This window comes from Lepidothrix coronata, unplaced genomic scaffold, assembly GCF_001604755.1.
Source record: "Lepidothrix coronata isolate B3197 unplaced genomic scaffold, Lepidothrix_coronata-1.0 Scaffold157, whole genome shotgun sequence".
Classification (NCBI taxonomy): Eukaryota; Metazoa; Chordata; class Aves; order Passeriformes; family Pipridae; genus Lepidothrix; species Lepidothrix coronata.
This window is the reverse complement of record NW_016690337.1, coordinates 966598-983959: the sequence shown is the minus strand read 5'-3', so window position 1 is coordinate 983959 and position 17362 is coordinate 966598. Positions and strand designations below refer to the sequence as shown.

The window sequence follows — 17362 nt, the reverse complement described above, 5'->3', positions numbered from 1 at the left end:
TTACCAAGCAATCTGTATGCAACAAACACCTACAGGTGTCAGGAAGCAGCAGTGTGATAATCAGTGCATGTGTTAGCTCAGTCAGTCACAGAGGAGGAGAAAGAGAGAGAGACCTTTAAGCTGTGAAGTAGAAACCTCCCCTTCCTGTAGGCATATCTTAGGTATCTCTACGGTTCTGACCACCTACTTAATAAAGGTCACTGGGCTAGCCCAGTGTTTGCTGCTCAGCCACAGAAGTTCATTGCCCAGGATATTAATACAGAATCAACAGCAACCTCAGGCACAGCAGAGAGAAGAAAATCTCTCCAGGTGTTATACCTTGATTTGACAGGAACGACGCATGAGTCCTATGTCTATGCTGCCTTATGGGTGGCCTTGAGACCACAATCTTTCTGTTGTAATGCTAAAAACCTGGCGCCAGGAGACCATCCCATAGATAAAACCTAAGCATGATGGATGCCCAAGATCACTCTGTAGGCATGCTTGGTGCACTGGGGGTATGTTATACAGGCAGTGCTCTGAGGCAGCTCAACAGCAGCAAGAAGGGCTCGGCATTTCCATGAGCCCATCTTTCAAGTCATGTAACTGCATAAATGCAAGGCAGGCAAGTTTAAGGGTTCATCTGAAACACTCTCACACACACAAGGCTGTGTTGTAAATCAATAACTCCAAGCTCTGAGCAGATACAACAGAACCAAATTTGTTGCTTTCCAAGGATCAAATTAAGATAATTGGTAGTCAAGGCACAATGAGAGATATACATCCTAGTTCCTACCTAGTTTCCAGTTTTTGACCTATCCCTAACTTTGAATATCTCTCACTTTCCTAAGAGCAGAAAAACTATATTTTTTTTTCTTTCTTTTTTTTTTCCTGTTTTCCAAAAACAGAAAAGGAAAATAAGTCTGTAGCTCAGACAAGGATGGATCCTGTTGTTCCGTTCACTGCCTTCCACACACCAAGTCCTTTCCAGCTTTTGCCATACTAGATGAATAGAAGATCTGCGGCCTCATAGTTACTAAGTTAACCTTTCTAAAGACCCCAGCAAACAACAATACCTAGCTATGCAATCACATATTTTCTAGTTTCCTCTGCAGCAATAATTACTGGAAATTTACTATAAAAAAAATAAATGAATTGGAGCTTTTATTCACATCAGAGTTTCTTCAGCTAAACTATATAACAACATAATCTTAAATAACACGAGAAACATAATTTTGGAAAAATAAAACATTGTGTGAGTTGTTTGGGGTTTTTTAACTTATTCAAAGACAGGGTTCTATAATGAAAGAAACCCTCCTTTTGTTATAGTTTGTTGTCATATTCAGCTATAGCTCTGTTTATAGACAGACTCTGATTAAAATAATATTGTTTATAGTATTTAAACAATGTTTTCACCATATCAGCTTTATTTGTCAATTTCTAGTCAAACAGTGCAATTTGAAAAGTGAAAGTAACACTTAATAATTGCAGGATAAATTCTTGGTCAAGTATAACTACCCAAACACTAAGACATCATCTCCAGAGAATTCAGTGTGACCCTACTCAGAGACAGTAAGGCTTCTTTGACAGAATAAGCACTTGAGCTCTTCAATTTTCCTAAAAGCAGAGCTTATTATGTTCATATATAGATGCTGTTTATAAAGGTGGATAAATATTATTACTTCCACTTTGCAGAAAGGCCAACTGATATCATGACTTGCTCAAAGCGTAGCTTCAGTGGAACGTTGGACAAAACTTATTCAAGCCATTATTGCTGCTCTCAAATTAGGTGAATTTTAAAAACATTCTGAAAAGGTACAGTTAGAGAAATAACAGCAGACTTGATCAGCTTCAGCTGTTAAAGTTATGTGGTACTTAAATGCTTCATTCAAGCTAAACATTAAGGTCATTAGAAGAATCTCTTGAAAAAACTGTTATGAAGCAGCAAACCGAGTGTTGTGCCTATCAGACTATTACTCTTTACTGTTTCAGATGTAGCATTAAGTGCATAGGAAGAAACAGAGTGGAAAAACTCTTGCTTACTTAACATCTGAAAGTCAAAGACAGTGCCTCCAAAATGAAATATATCACTCAGATTCCAGCAGACTAGCCAAAACTATGGTGGGGGGGAGGAAAAAAAAGAACAATTAAGATTACAAACCTAGTATACTTATATTGAAATTGCTGCCTTTTTTTTTTTTTTTTTAAGAAATTTAAATAGTACATAGTAAATTAGATGTGATTTCTGGCAAATTATGCTTTGATACCGCATTCAGCAAGCGCTGGCTTCAATCAATGTCACAGCAAAGCTCTGTTATGCTAATAGCCGCTCGGGAGGCTGAGCGGGATGATATGGAAATCAGATGGTTGAACATGAATAGAAAGCACAGGCCACGTACGAGGGGGCTGTGAGATGAGGGGATGGGGGGACCCTAAGGTTAATCACATCATGTTCAGAACTGTTTTTACAGCACAGAACAGAATTTGGCTGCAAGAATTAAAATGGAGATAGAAAAGCATGAGCGGGAGTGAGCTTTAGTCATGTTGTTCGAAATGGGAAGAGTGCATTCTGCTGCACTCTTTCTGGAATTGTTGGTTTATGCATGACTGAATAGATCTGTTATTCTATTAATAAATGTATGTGAAGGTAGCCTCTGCTCCAGTGTTAAAGAGCTTCATGAAAAAAAAAACCAAAACCAGACACTTCAAATTGTTTCAAAGGGATTTCTCAACTCTTCTTCAATCTTAATAGTTAGCAGAACCTCTAATCTGATGGGATGGATTGCATGCATTTCTTTCCCAGTACTGTTACTGAGTACTAAAGGTTACACCGAGCCAATAGGAGCTGATAAAGCTGTCGGTGTAGAGAAGCTTGACTGAGACAGTGAGTTCATCCCTCTTAGGTGAACTCTGCTCATCTGATAAGAAATGTGGCAGACGACTCAGAAGGAGAGGGGAAAATTACCAGATAAAAATGTGAATTTATAGCAAAAAGTACATTGATCCCATATCACGCAATAGCAACATTTTCTTCCAGTGACGCGGTTTTCTCAGCAGACCCTGTGATTTGTGGTTCACGCTGAATTCAATGATCCTAAGGGAATTTTATTATCACAGCTTGATCACAGTACCTTCCCCAGCCCAGGGGCCCTGGGGTTCATGCATTATATTGCTGATTTTAGGTAAAAGTAGATATAGCAGCAAGTTTTACTCCAGTATCGTTACTGCAGCAGGCTGGATCAATTGGCCAAGGCCAATAGTGTGAGGTTCAACAAGGCCAAGTGGTGGGTCCTGCCCTTGGGTCACAACAACCCCCTGCGGGGGCAAGAGAGGCTGGAAAGATGCCTGGTGGGAAAGGGCCTGAGGTTGCTGGTCAACAGCGGCTGAACATGAGCCAGAGTGTGCCCGGGTGGGCAAGAAGCACCTGGCTTACATCAAAAATAGTGTGACCAGCAGGACCGGGGCAGTGTTGTCCCCCTGTACTCAGCACTGGTGAGGCCACACCTTGAATCCTGGGTTCAGTTTTGGGCCCCTCACTACAAGAAACTGAGGGGCTGGAGAATGTCCAGAGAAGGGCAACTGAGATGAGGAAGGGTCTGGAACACAAGTCCTATGAAGAGAGACTAAGGAAGCTGGGGTAGTTTAGCCTGGAGAAAAGGAGTCTCAGGGGAGACTTTATTGTTCTCTTCAACTGTCTAAAAGGAGGCTGTAGCTGGGTGTGGGTCAGTCTCTTCTCCCAGGTAACAAATGATACACAAGAGGAAATGGTCTCAGGTTGTGCCAGAGGAGGTTTAGATTGGATTTTAGGAAAAATTTCTCCACTGAAAGGATCGTTAAGCACCGGAATAGGCTGCCCAGAGAAGTGGTGGATCACCATCCCTAGAGGTGTTTAAAGGATGTGTAGATGATTTTCAAACCTAAATGATTCTATGATTCTACCATAGAATATGAGGCGTTATTCAAACTTCATTGAAGCTGGTAGAAATTCTCCTATTGGCTTGTGTAGTCTTTGGATCAAACCCATTGAAAATATAATATATTACAGGAAAAGAGTGACAGCAAAAAATTCCAAGGGCTTAAATTACAGATTTGACAACCTTTAATTACGACTAATTTCAGTTGATAGTCAACTGCACATGAAATTCATCATGAAGATCACATAGGCAAGCTAAAGTGATAAAGATGAGTGCTTCATTTTAAACTGAAATTGTTTATTATCCATAAATATATTTCTATGACTGGTTCAAAGGGGGCAAAGGGAAATATGCTGACTTGTAAATATCCTAAGCAAAACTCAGATAACGGTAGGTGGAAAAGCCTTGAGGAACAAGAAGAAAGACACCGGCTGTTAAAGCAACAAGATTCTGTAATCTCAGTTCTGCTTCCAGCAGGGAAGAGACAGCAGAGCAACCTAAGATTCCCATCTCCCATTCTTTTTCAGCATTGTACATTTGGAACGACAAGCTAATTTCATTTGGGCAATCAAAGTTAGGCTTGGTACAAAGTTAGACTCAATATCTCAGTCTGGAGGCAAGAGAGTGATAACATCACCTTCCCCAAATTGCTTTTTGACTTCTGAAACCCCACTAACATCCCAATCTTCTTTTGCATAGCCCACAAAGACTTGAAGCTGGTATCTCAACGCTCCTCTCAAATCCTTACCGCAGTGAAAACATTCATGTGGCCACTTCAGCTAGTTTTGATACACAGGGATATTTTAAGAGATTGAACTCGGTTCCACTCTTACCAAATACAGATCAAGACTTACTTCTAAAACACTTACACAGAGGACAGGAGAAGCCCCCAGAGCTCCAGGTAAAGTAATATGTATTTTGGAAAGGTAGGTAACCTTTCATGTCATCTATGGAATAGGACTACTTACTTGTAGGATTGCTTTGCTAGTTCCTGATACCAGCTCAGATAATTGAAGGGCAGTACAGGAACTCTTTAAAGAGAATAATGATCCTCTGACTTTGTGTGTCATTGGTTAAATTTGTCTAGAAGGTCTGGCAGATATTGGAATTTCAAGTACTTTTGTGAAACAAATGAAAAAAACCCTGTAAGGTCCTACTTACACACCTTGTAACAATGTTTGCCCTGAGCACGGCATGAGCTGCCAAAAAGTGCAAATGCAAAGGTCTAAAAGTTTTGAAAGATGCTTCACAAGGCTCTTATTGATGATGGAGTAAATAGAGGAAAACAGAAAATATGTGCAGTCTCAAACACTAGAAACCTGGGCTGATTCAGCAGTTCTTCCCTCGTAAATTTAGATCTTCTTAATGGGTACTGAAAGTGATGTGTGGTTGTTAGGACACAAAGTTATTAGTGCACTATTAGCTATGACTAATGATAAATCAAGGGTGTAGCCTCTGACACAGGAGCCATTACAGAAGACTGAGACAACTTAGGCCTATTACTAATTCAGATCTTTCTTATCAGGGATAAATTAATGGAAGTTGAGGATGATCATTCTCTTTAAAGGGAAAAGGCATAATCTTATGGTACGCTCCAATGATTAGGTGTGTTGACACACGGGGAAGGCAGGAACTTTTTAGCACGCGAGTTATAACTGAGTTACCTGCAAAATGAGCTTCCTGTTTTAATCTGCCATGAGCATCATGTTAACATAGGAATCTATAACTATTCCCTAGGCTGCATGAGTGCAGTGGTCTTTGAAACAAATACATAGATCTCATTTTGTGGGAATTCTTTTTTAAAACAATATCCTCTTGCTTGTTCATTTATAGCGTTTTCTTTGTTTTGTGATTTCTTCTTCAGGTGAATGGTTCTGCCAAAAACCAGAGGAATGGGTAGGTTATGGGGTTAACAAGTGATTCATGAAGTCCTTCACTAGACCCATGATATTATTTTAAAATTACATGGGTGGAGGTGGCAAAGCAGCTGCCTGGTTTGGAGTCTTCTGAAAAGTGGCTTCCCATAACCTGGGTAAGTTCCAGTAATCCATAGCTCAGAGCAAGAAGTGGAGAGGGGGAAGTGGGGTCTCAGCAAGTTTATTGCCAGGACCAGTTCTCCTGCAAGTGTCCTTCATTCTGCTCTTGCCTCATGGAAAGTGAGAAATTCCTTTTTTTGTTGTTGTTGTTTTGTTTACTGTTTTCAGATGAACCGTGTAAAAACACGACAGTGTGAAAAGACCACACTTCAATCATCTGAGAATGCTAAACCTTCCTTCATACTAATTGTTCTAATTTTCAATTTAAATTCAGGTTCTGAATTTCACATATAACAACATTTTTATCCTTCAGTTGCTCTGAAACACTGAAGTAGATAATCTCTTAAAGCATGGAAGCATAAACACTTTTTTCTTTCTTTGCAAGAGGTGAAAGAATTCTAGAGAATCAATAAATAAAAAACACTAACTGTCCTATATATTTTGACATGTAGAATCTCTCTTTTATCCCTGAATGACCTAAAAGAATGAAGTGGGATAAACCTTCATGGCAGAAAAAACAGATTTGTTCCTCATTCTTCCCTAGGACTAATAAGACAAAACTTTGAGAATAATTTTAAAGAATCCAACTCTGTCTCTTACATAGCTGAACAGAAAGACATCTACTTTCTGATCCCACATCCCCATTTCCAATGCTCTCAGTTTATCAGCAGCACTTTTCCTGACCCTATTCTTCTCTTTGTTTTACAGTGCATTTAAATATTCAGTTTAAATATGTGGTCATAATTTCATCTCAGCATTAGACTGTAGCCTATTCTCATTCAGTCATACATCTCTATTTCATTCTATCTTGTCCAGTCATGTCTTTTAAGCAGCCCCTTCACCTTACAGATTCTGCTGGAAAATCCCATCTAGAAAGTCCTTCACTTAGTTTTTATGCCTATAAAGAGAGGGAGCACTGATTCTTCTGCCCAATAACTTCCATTATTCCATAACAACGACTTGACTTCAGATAATGCTTTTTAAATTTTTTTCTTTTTCCTCAAGTGTCTGAGATTCGGGATGTACCTTTTGCTCAGATCAGATAGAAAAGATGTGTTCTCCAAAAATCTTAATACTTTAGTCTGCTTGCCTACGTAAACTGTACCATAAGAGGATGGCTTGTGCTACTCTACCTTCTGTGAGTTTACTAAACAAAACAAATTATGCCAACAAAAAGACATGTAATCTGCCTTTATTCCTTTTTTTTCCACAGGAGAGAGCAGGAGGGTTTGCTGGTAATATGTTTAGAAAGGAAAAGCATACCCCTTGCTGATACAAGAAGATTTTGTCAAAATAACGAGTGTAATCTTCAAAAAAAACATGAATTCACATGCTGAAGAGAAGAGCTAAGGAGATGATGAAAAGAGTAAAGAGCCTGGATAGGATAATAGGCTCCCTCTATAGTGAGAAAGATGACAAATTCCTGGTTTGTTTACACTTGAGAATAAATAAGGTTGAGAGGAGATACTCTGCTCAATTTGGGCAACTGTTAAATGAAGAGAGGAAAAGGAGAAAGAGAAATGACTATTTATTCTGACTGACAATGCCAGCATTCAAGGAATAGGGCATACAGTAAGTAGTTTTGTTGTTGAATAACACCGAGATAATATCCAAACTGCATTATGGCTGGCAGCAATTCAGAAAAGAAAGTAAAACGAAAAGTGAATGGATTAATGTATTGATTTCCATGTTCCTCTAGAAGTAAAGGAAGCGATTTCTCCTTTTACAAGAAAGGAAGGGAAAAGTTTGGGGAGAGCAACACATCTAAAGACCTTTTTTATACACTAATCTTCAAAGACTTAGGGAGATACTCAGAAGCCACTGAAGCAAGAAAATAATTCCCATGATTTGAGCATGTTTTGGCAAAATTAAAAAAAATGTATGCATTAAACTTCTTAAAATTTTCCCGAGCTAGAGTTCAGCAATTAAAAAAAAAGAAAATAAATAAAAATAGGGTGCTTGATCACTTACTTCCTGCATTTGGTGTAACTGGGTTTTCTCTAAGAGAAACAGCATGAGAACTGGCACCTGGAGCCACAGTGGAACGAGCAGGATGCCACAGTATGACATGCTAATAATTCAAGAACATACACTGTCATTTTTCATGCTTATCTTCAAAGAAGAATCCCCTATCAGATCTTCTGTTTTTCTGTTTTGACCTCTGTCTGGCAAACCCAAAAAGATTTGGAGGAGTTGGAAATGAAGCTGAGTTTTGTGGACCAGCACTTAAATGCTTGGTGGTTAACGTGCTCAGTGTCCACTTGTAGAGCCATTCTGGCCCACGCATTGCAAACAGTCTACTTCTATGACACCCAAAATTTGTGATTCAACTTAAGTTCAGCAAGTAAACTTTTGTCAAAGTAGACATGCTAAGGACTTCAAGATTTTTAGATTGCTCTTTAAAAGCCTATGAAATACCAGAACAAGTTAGGTCCATATTTTAATCTCTTACTAGTATATGAAGAAATCTGAATTCCATTTTATAGTAACCTTTTTTCTTTAATCTGAAGAATTTGTCTATTTTTTAAACAATTATGATGTCTTATTCTTACATTTAAGGAAGAAACAGATCCAAAAAGCCTAGTGTCCCTTGGTGTCCTTACCCTCTTCTGAAAATTTCTGTATGTGGCAGCTGAGAGGGCAACACAGCACGTTTTGATATAGACTGGAGATTTGTGCCACTGAAAGATGGCACCGTAGTGCCAAGTATGATCTCATCTCTTCTGTCACACACCAATCGACATTACTGATATTTTATATATCCTCAGTGTCTCAAGTGAAGGTGATATGTTCATGAACGTAATAAAAATAAAGAGCATTCATCCTATATAGATTTTCCCTGAAAGAGTTGGGATGAAGGACAGTAAAGAGAATTCTCTCTCGCTTACCAGTCTGAACCGTCTGAGCAATGTAATTTCTAGCCACAACACCTAATACAGCCTTGTTTAATATACAGTCCTTTCTATTATGTTTCATGCTGTACCATCCCTAATAGACCACTAAGTCATGCCAGGCTGATTTATGTTGGGAAAACTTCCCAGTTCGGAATGAAATGCATCAGAGTCACATTGCACTTAAATATGAATAGACTATATTTAATTAATGAGAAATTTGGAAAATTCCTAGCAGGTGTCTTATCTGTTTGTCTCTTCTTCAACATGGTACAGAAGTTAAGATTTTGTAACTTGGTCTCCCTTCACTTCCTTAGTTAATTCCAAATACTTGATTTTTATCCAGGTGGCAAAACTGTCCAGCTTTTTGCTGCAAGTCACTTTTTTCTGGGAAGATGAGTTATAGCATTTGACAACAAACTGAGTAAACTTGACTTACTGCAAAGCAACTGAAATGCAAAGAACTGACTTTTCACTCGGACTTAGTTGAAATCAATTTGCAAACTGAGTAGCACTCTGGCATCTGAATGATTTTTTGAATGATTATTAAAAAAGTAACTGGGACATCAGACAGATCTTCATAGATCTTCTATTTGAAGGTCTTCTGTCTCAAAGCAGTATGTAACTGCTTCTAAAATGAGTGTCATTGTCAATGGGAACATATGAAACTTTTGGGCTCTTCCCAACTATTGTTCTTTTAGCAGTTACTCTCCTGCCCAGCTGCCATAAGAAAGACAGCAGAATGCAAAAGTGAGAATATTCATCTGGAAAAATCCATCTAACGAGTGAATTAACTCCAGAAAAAGGTCTAAATAGAGATAATATCTTGTTTCCTAAACCCATCTGTTGCGAATCCTGTCAGAAATCTTTTCAAAAGGTTATAAATAAGAGAACATCTATTTTAGAAACGGGCAACGCATTTATTCCTAGCAGCAAATTCAGCCATGATGAATAATCTGGCATAGAGCTGTTAAATTCACCAGCTGCCATCCACCTCGAGCAGAACCATACCTCATTTTATCTATGTAGTATATACCATTTGTTAATAGCTGCTTGAACCAAAGATGGCCACTGGCAACCCCACTCCTGAATTTTCACTCAGGCTGAAATTTAAATAAAAATAACAGAAAAGAAATATTTGAAACAGACAAAAACTCACCAGAAAACAAAAATTATTTCATTTGCAGCAAGGATTACAATCCTGCAACATTAAAAATGTGTTTCTCTGTTGTTCAGTGACAAGACATTGGAAAAAAAAGAATTGTTTGGTCTTGTTTAAAGCACAATAAAGACAAAACATGTCTGCTTTGAATTAGAGACAGTGATGAAAGGTAGAAGTACCTAGATAATTCTCTGGTGTCACGAAAGAATATAAACTTTTAAATGGCTCCCCTACACTTTAACATATACATAAATATATAAATATACTTCTGTTAAAATGTCAATCTCCTAGAGGGCTGTGAGCTTAATAACATTAAGTAGTGTTTGCTTTAGCTTCCTTTCGGCAAGGAGAGGTATTTTTGCTCTGCCTTCCAGTTAACTTCCTGAATAAAAAAATGCTACAAATGTTATTCGACTCACCATGCTTGTCAAATGACAATTTTAACAGAGGATCACTTGGGTTTCTTAGTAGAGAGGGAAGCTACTTTGGTTTGCCTTACCAGGCTTTAAATTTGAAAAAAAACCAGGTTAGGTAGCTGCATGCTTTGCCTGTTCTAGAGTGGAACAGAGCTATGAACTGTAGAAATCAGCTCGATTTCAGGTACTTAAGCACAAATGTCAATAAAGGTAGACACTATCATTGTCTGGAGGTACAGGATCTCATAAAAGTGATTGACATACAATGATCTGCTTCTACACAGCAATCACGACATACACACTTGTATGGGAGTCATATATACGTCAAATATCTTTGGGGTTGGACTTAGTTACTCAACAATCTTTTCACAAGTCACAAAGATAATTTGGAAATTAAATAATTTGATAAAGACCATGTGCCCATGCGATAATTATTTTCAGATCAACCACTGTAATTTTAGTTTCCTGAATAAATGATGTAAAAGAAGAATGTTCTCTTGCAATAAAATAAAATAGCCTAGGCAGGGAATATGTGAAATTGAGCTCAGCATGATCACACAAAGGGATCATATACCTGGACATAAAGTAAATGGAGACCAAGAGCTGCTGAATAAGCTTTGGAGATGGAATCAGGGATGACTCAATGGCCTGAAAAGCCTTAAAAAAGAATCAGTGCTCTGAAATGAGACACCATCAACACTGCTGAAACCTATCATTTTCTTACGAATCTCCAGTCATCTGTTTTATATGGCTTTCACACAGCCTGAAACGGTCTCTACTTTGTGATTTTTTCTCTTGCCTTTTTTTTTAAGAGTCAGCAAAGTGAGAAAAATACCTAGAAGTAAAATAGTTTTAATCCTATGGCATTTCTTAGTACATGAAGAAGCAGCATCCCCTGACATGAAAGATTTATCTTAAAAGCACACTAAATTCATGCTGCACTTTCTAAGAAATGGAAAAATTTCTTGCAAGTTTACTCCATTTTTACACTATTACAACTCTTGGGAATTAATTTCTTAAGAACCAGCATAATGCCAAAGTAATACAGTAGTGATTTGGATTTAAAGCTTGCTATCAAAATCCCAAATGGAGAAGAGTGAATTTCTATTCTGTACAGGGAATTCTCCAGGCTTGGATAAGCCATGTTGTGACTGTGGAGGTATTTGGCTTGGCTCTATATTTACTAGTTCAAGGAAGCTAATAAGATGGGATCACCTTAGTTCTGGAAAAAGAGGCCTAACCTGGATTTTATCTTTTAATTATTTTAACCTTTCTTCCTCCAAACTCGGAACAGTGAAGAGCTGAGATGACTTCAAACTCACAGACTTTAGTCAAACACATATCTAGCAAAAGTTTTGACTAAATAAATAAAGACCAACCCGCTCAGCAATCTCCATAAACAGCAGTACTAACTTTTTACACTAATCCAAAAAAATTGGAGTAACCATATTATTTGAAAAGACACATCTAAACACAAACTACAAAAATCAGAGGAGCAGTGCAACTCATTAAACTAAATCCATACAGGCACAGAGTAACCATCCATGAAAGAAAATTAAATAGTATGTTCAGGATATTTCTGAACACCAAAAGTGAATTTCAGCTACTGACAGTTGCAAAATTTCCATTATGCTTAGCTGTATTTTTTGTACATTTTCAGAATTTCAAAGGCATAGGAAAATTTTCAGTGTGGGAATAAAAAATTCAGAGATTGTCTTCCTCAGGACTTGCTTTTCAAAACAGTCTGCATCCTATACAGTGCATTTCAAACTGCACTCCAAGATGACCCAAAGGCAAAAATCAGTGATGAACTTTTTTAAGAAGCACGAAAATCTGCTCCATCCCCTCTCTGATTTCAGGACCACTTCATTTCAGAGCTCTTTGAAAGACACAAGGAAGACGGGACATGCAAAGCCTGTGCTATTACTGCTGTGCAATAAAAGCAGGATGAGCTGATCGTTTAGGGCCTGGTAGAAGCTCAGCAAAGTCAATACAATCCTTTCTCTTGATTTCAATGGCTTTTATACCAGGCCCATAAACAGACCATTAAAAACATCTAAATGAGTGATTTTTGCTCAGTATCACCACACCCACCCCCGTTTCTCTGATTGGCACTTGCTGGTGATTTGGCAAAATGAGTTTATACACGACACAGCAGAAAATACAAAGTTCAGAAACAGCACTTTGTCAGTCAAAATCACTTGCCTGGTGTTAGACAGTAACGACTATTAAGCGCTGGCTGCTCGTTTCAGCCAGTTAAATGCTGCTGCAAATGAAAGATGAAGCATTGCATGAAGCCATGCTAAAATGGATAGAAGGATGGTTACTTACCAACGGGGCGAGCTGTTGACATTACAATGGTGTAGTGAGAACATAAAAAAGAAATTAAAAAAAGAAAAGAATATCTGTCAGAATGCATGACGTGTAATGTTACCTTCCACTATGGATACTACCATGATTGCTAACCCCTCAAATGACAGCCTGAGTAAAATGTTTACTGTTGTTATCGCTCAGTCACGTGCCACTATTATCCCATTTACTTGAGCATAGCATCTGAACAAGCTGACTGGAACCATTCTCTGAGAAACATTTTTATTATCTTCGCATGCCATCATCAAGTATCATTGTTAATGCCTGATAAAAGAAAAATTGTATTGCATTAGCACAAACTTTTAGATCCCGATGAACACATCAATTTAAGCCGCACACTGCAGAATGTCATGCCAGTAGATGCAAGGCCTTTGCTTTCTGAGTCAAACACCAATTGAATTTTAAGCATGACCAGTCAGTACAGCAGTAAGGGCTACAGAAAGCCCAGGACAGTTTTTCTCATTCAATAAGGACATGAAAGCTTACAGCGCAGGTTCTTTTTTTCCTCACTGACACTGCTGATGAAAATATAACAAATAGGCTGAAATGGCCACAGGGACTTCAACCCAGAACCTCCCAAATCACTCCTTAGGTAACTTCTATTTCCTAAAAAAATTGCTGCTGAATGATCGACAGGTTAATACTGTTTCAGGTTCATATCAAGATTGAAAGTTGCTGCTGCAACAAGTGATTTCTTGATTATAGCGACAGCCCTTCATTATACTTGTGCTAGGGAAGAGGGCTGCCAGTCCCCCTGTTAATAAAATATAGACATCCCTTTCAGAAGAGCTGAAAAGTTGTATATAAAATTGACCCCAGGTTGCATCTGTGTAGGCAAAGCTTCCCTTGTTTCAGCAGCAGAAATACTTACACACTGCTGAGCAACAGCACAATTTTTTTCTTTTTTTTTTCTCTTTTTAAGAAGATTACCAAGTCTGTGTGCTTATGTGCAGGCTAGGGTCAAACATAAGACATGCAGATTCAGAGGTAAGAGAGCATGCAAGGACCTTCTTAGTTCTCAGTCTTTCCATGGCTCTATCCCTACTTTGGAATACCCACTTCATTTAACTGTTTCAAGCCTGCTGCCCTTTCTCACCCGTCATCTATTGGGACACTTTTTGGCTTTTAGAATTATGAACGTATTCCTTCTTCTGCAGAAAGACGAGGCGTAAGTGATTTGCATCTTTCCAAGGGAGGGCCTGAAGTCTGAGTCACAGACCTCAGATTCTGGTGTTTGTGACAGTGTAATTCAGCCTTCCTGACTGGGAGCTGAGGATTGCACTGCTGTCAGGTTGCCATATGCAACCATTTGGCACCCGCAAGGACCAAGGCACCCTTAAGATAAATTTTGAAATGCTAAGTGGTTTTGCTCCTCTGCGTGACAAGTGGTTACAGTAAAACTAGTGTCAGATAAAACTGTTAAAAGTTGAAGAATTCAGAATTAAGACTTTCTTTAATTAAAAAGACCATTGCTCATGGTCCCCTTAAAGTCAATGGGAGTTTTCCTAGTCCTTTGTTTTCAGAAAATTCAGAGTAACAGACTTCTCTGATGAATTTCTTCACTTTTCTCATTTTCTGCCATATCCTGAACATTTAGTAAGCTTATAATATAATGGCTTCCTTAGAGTTGGATAAACATTATGTATTTGACCAAAAATGACAAACCCAGGAGGAAAAATACACAAGACAATAAAAATCTGCTTTTTTGTGGGAAAATCAATTACATTATGTATTTCCTCGAGTTTTTTTCTGTTGTTTCACTTTTCATCGTGTTCAAGCTTGGGTGATTTCAAAGGATTTTTTGTCTTGGTTCTAACTATTGTTTATATCACAAGTCTGGGTAGCAAATATGAAAGGCTTGCTCCAGTAATGTACACAGTGGACACAGTTCCAGGAGTGTTTAAAGGCTAGTGAATTGGTTACCAGATTTATGGGATACTGTGCTCCTGCCTGTGACAAAGGAACAGGGTGAGACTATTTCTGGGAGTTTGCTGTGGTGACTGTTTTTCTCATGTCACAATACAGAAGAACAATCTCTTACATAAGCATGTAGCAGGTAAACCTATTTCTTCAGCTTAAAACAGGAAGAGCTGCATTGTCACCATGGTCTAAAGTGAACACTGAGGTAGTATTTCAGCAGATGGATTATCACAATGCTCTCTTTTCTTTGTTACATACTAAGATCTCTCCCCTTCAAAGCCACTCGGAGCTTTTTTTTTTTTGTCCCTTTGAATTCAGCAAATTAAACTGAACTGTGTCCATGCATTAAATGGATGGAAATGGAAGCTGGCCTCTTGGGTCAGTTGACCCTAGTTCTAATAAAGCAATCCATTGAGACTTTGAACATTTGATTTAATGTGTATGAAAAGAGGAGGACAGATAAAGCTAAAAATGTTTTTATTAACCTTTCACAGCTCTACTGAAAACCGTCAGCATGCACCACTAAACTGTGAAATAGTGTCTGCATGATATCCATTGTGCCAAATTGCTGCTTATCTTTTGGAATGTAGTAATGACTATTATATTCTGTTTACTCATATGGAAATATTAGCCTACAAACTTTTTCTCTCCCCTTAATCTTTAGCATGTCTATATCTACTGTCACAAAAGATATTTTGTCAACTCATTATTCTACCAGCCTTAAAGCCTCCTTACCAAATCAAACAGCAGCACATAAACAGACTGGGTACTATAGACCACAAATATTTTAGGAGAGAATATGTTAGTCTTTACCTTGCAATACTTACAAAATTTAATTAGGATTTTCTCTTTCCTTTGGCTATGGTTTATCTTGCAGATAAAGGGTAATGGTAGAGAGTTTAATTATTGCAGAGCTAATCACATAATAATATTAGCTGCATTATGTTTGTCATTGATATAGTTACAATACTCCTTGTACCTCTTAGAGAAAGAAACGTGAATAATGGCCTAAACTGATGGCTCACATATGCCCACGGTTATGTAGTGCTTGCTTAAGCATATATATGTATATGTTCTTCAATAAAAACACAGTTCTTTAACTGCAGGGAGATCCTATCCTATTGAAGTCAATTAAAATTTTACCTGAGATATCACCAGGACCAGGATTTCACCAGTGATGTAAATCACTGCCGTGCACCCACAACTGCCCAAGGGTACGTGAAACCCAAACAATGCCGGGGGAGAATGTGGCCCATTCCATCAGAAAGCAATTTATCCATACAGGACACACTCACCTCGCACAGTGAGGGTAGCAGAGGCTTCCACTTTTCCAACTCTGTTCTCAGCAATGCAAGTGTAGGTTCCCTCATCCGTGCTCGTGGCTTTCTTGATGCGCAGAGTGTAGTCGTCTTTGATGTCATACCTGTGGGACAGGAAAAGGATGAAAACTCGTTTTGTGGACAAGAGAGAGGAACAAAAACTACCACCTGGATTACGCCACTCTGAATCTATCTTGGAGCCAACTTTGGAAGATAAATTATTATCTGGCATTAGATAATTCCGACAAGCATTAATCTTCGTGACATTTTTACTGCGCTCTGCATTAGTTAGAAACTTTACATAAAATTAGTATTGCTACGTTCACTCAGTATTAGGGCTTTATTAATAATATCATTCACTTTGTCCTTGATCTAGAGCAATAAGATAAAATTAGGCTATCAGACATCAGTTATCAATACATGACAGCTCAGGTTTATCATGCCTTTAAACTGTGTGAGCTACACATTTTACCTTTTGCTGATTTGGAAATTTCCCTTTATGTACAGTTTTTCCCTACAGCAGCAATCCCTTAGGGAACCATGAGCATGTTGGTAGGATCTCACACTACCCGATTGCAGACAATAAAAAATATATTCAAGCTCTGGAATGTGACATTTATTGAAGAGGCACATTAAAGCAGATTTATCAATTTCACAGAAATACCCCAAAATGATTCATTAAGGGTGGACAATAACATTTTCTCTTTCTTGAAACACATTAGAAACAATTCAATTATGCTTTTTCCATTTCTTTGTTTCTCTTGCTGAAATAATTCTAAAACTATAAGGATGTATAAAATGTGAATTAATACAAAGTATCCCAACATGCAGAGAACATTCATTCTCGAGGCATTTAAAGTGCTTATATCCAGAAAAATATTTTCAGTCAAATTGTTATTATCCTGCAGAAGTCATGCTTAACAAACTATTTTAGGCTCTCATCCAAAGCTCATTAAAGTCAATGGGAGACTTCATCTTTTATGAAATGCATTTGGTGGTCCCCAAATCAGGAAAACACTGAATTCCAGTATGGATATTTTAATCTTGAAATACTCTCTTGTAAAATTATTTTCAACAACATTTCTTCTTCACATAGTAAGCCTACGATAAATTAAGTCATCTTGAACCTGAAGTTGGCTTCAGATTCTCATTTACCAAACAGTGAAACAGGAACATGAAACTAAAGAAAGATCAAGACTTCAGGAGATGCCAGTACTATTTCTCACTGCATTCACAATCATGACATAACTTCAGAAGGACTGATTTACCTTCTCTTTGCTATACAGTAAAGAACTTACAGACTTGTTCATTTGGAAGAGCACCTTTAAAAGTTTTGATGAATAAGAATGCAATGC

At 38.0% G+C, this 17362-nt stretch overlaps 1 protein-coding gene across 12 annotated transcripts in view; it reads right to left on the bottom strand.

Annotated features, from left to right (window-relative positions):
• Positions 1 to 17362, bottom strand: part of ROBO2 (roundabout guidance receptor 2) — an 891080-nt gene that overhangs the window by 109594 nt on the left and 764124 nt on the right. For 9 of the 12 annotated variants that reach the window (XM_017829032.1, XM_017829038.1, XM_017829041.1 and 6 more), the window contains exons 6-7: positions 15984 to 16111; positions 12730 to 12741 (exon numbers count right to left, since the gene is read on the bottom strand). In XM_017829032.1, the coding sequence (XP_017684521.1) occupies positions 12730 to 12741; positions 15984 to 16111 (140 nt within the window). The remainder of the gene's footprint in view (positions 1 to 12729; positions 12742 to 15983; positions 16112 to 17362) is intronic. The other 3 variants (XM_017829033.1, XM_017829036.1, XM_017829044.1) reach the window with 1 other exon arrangement.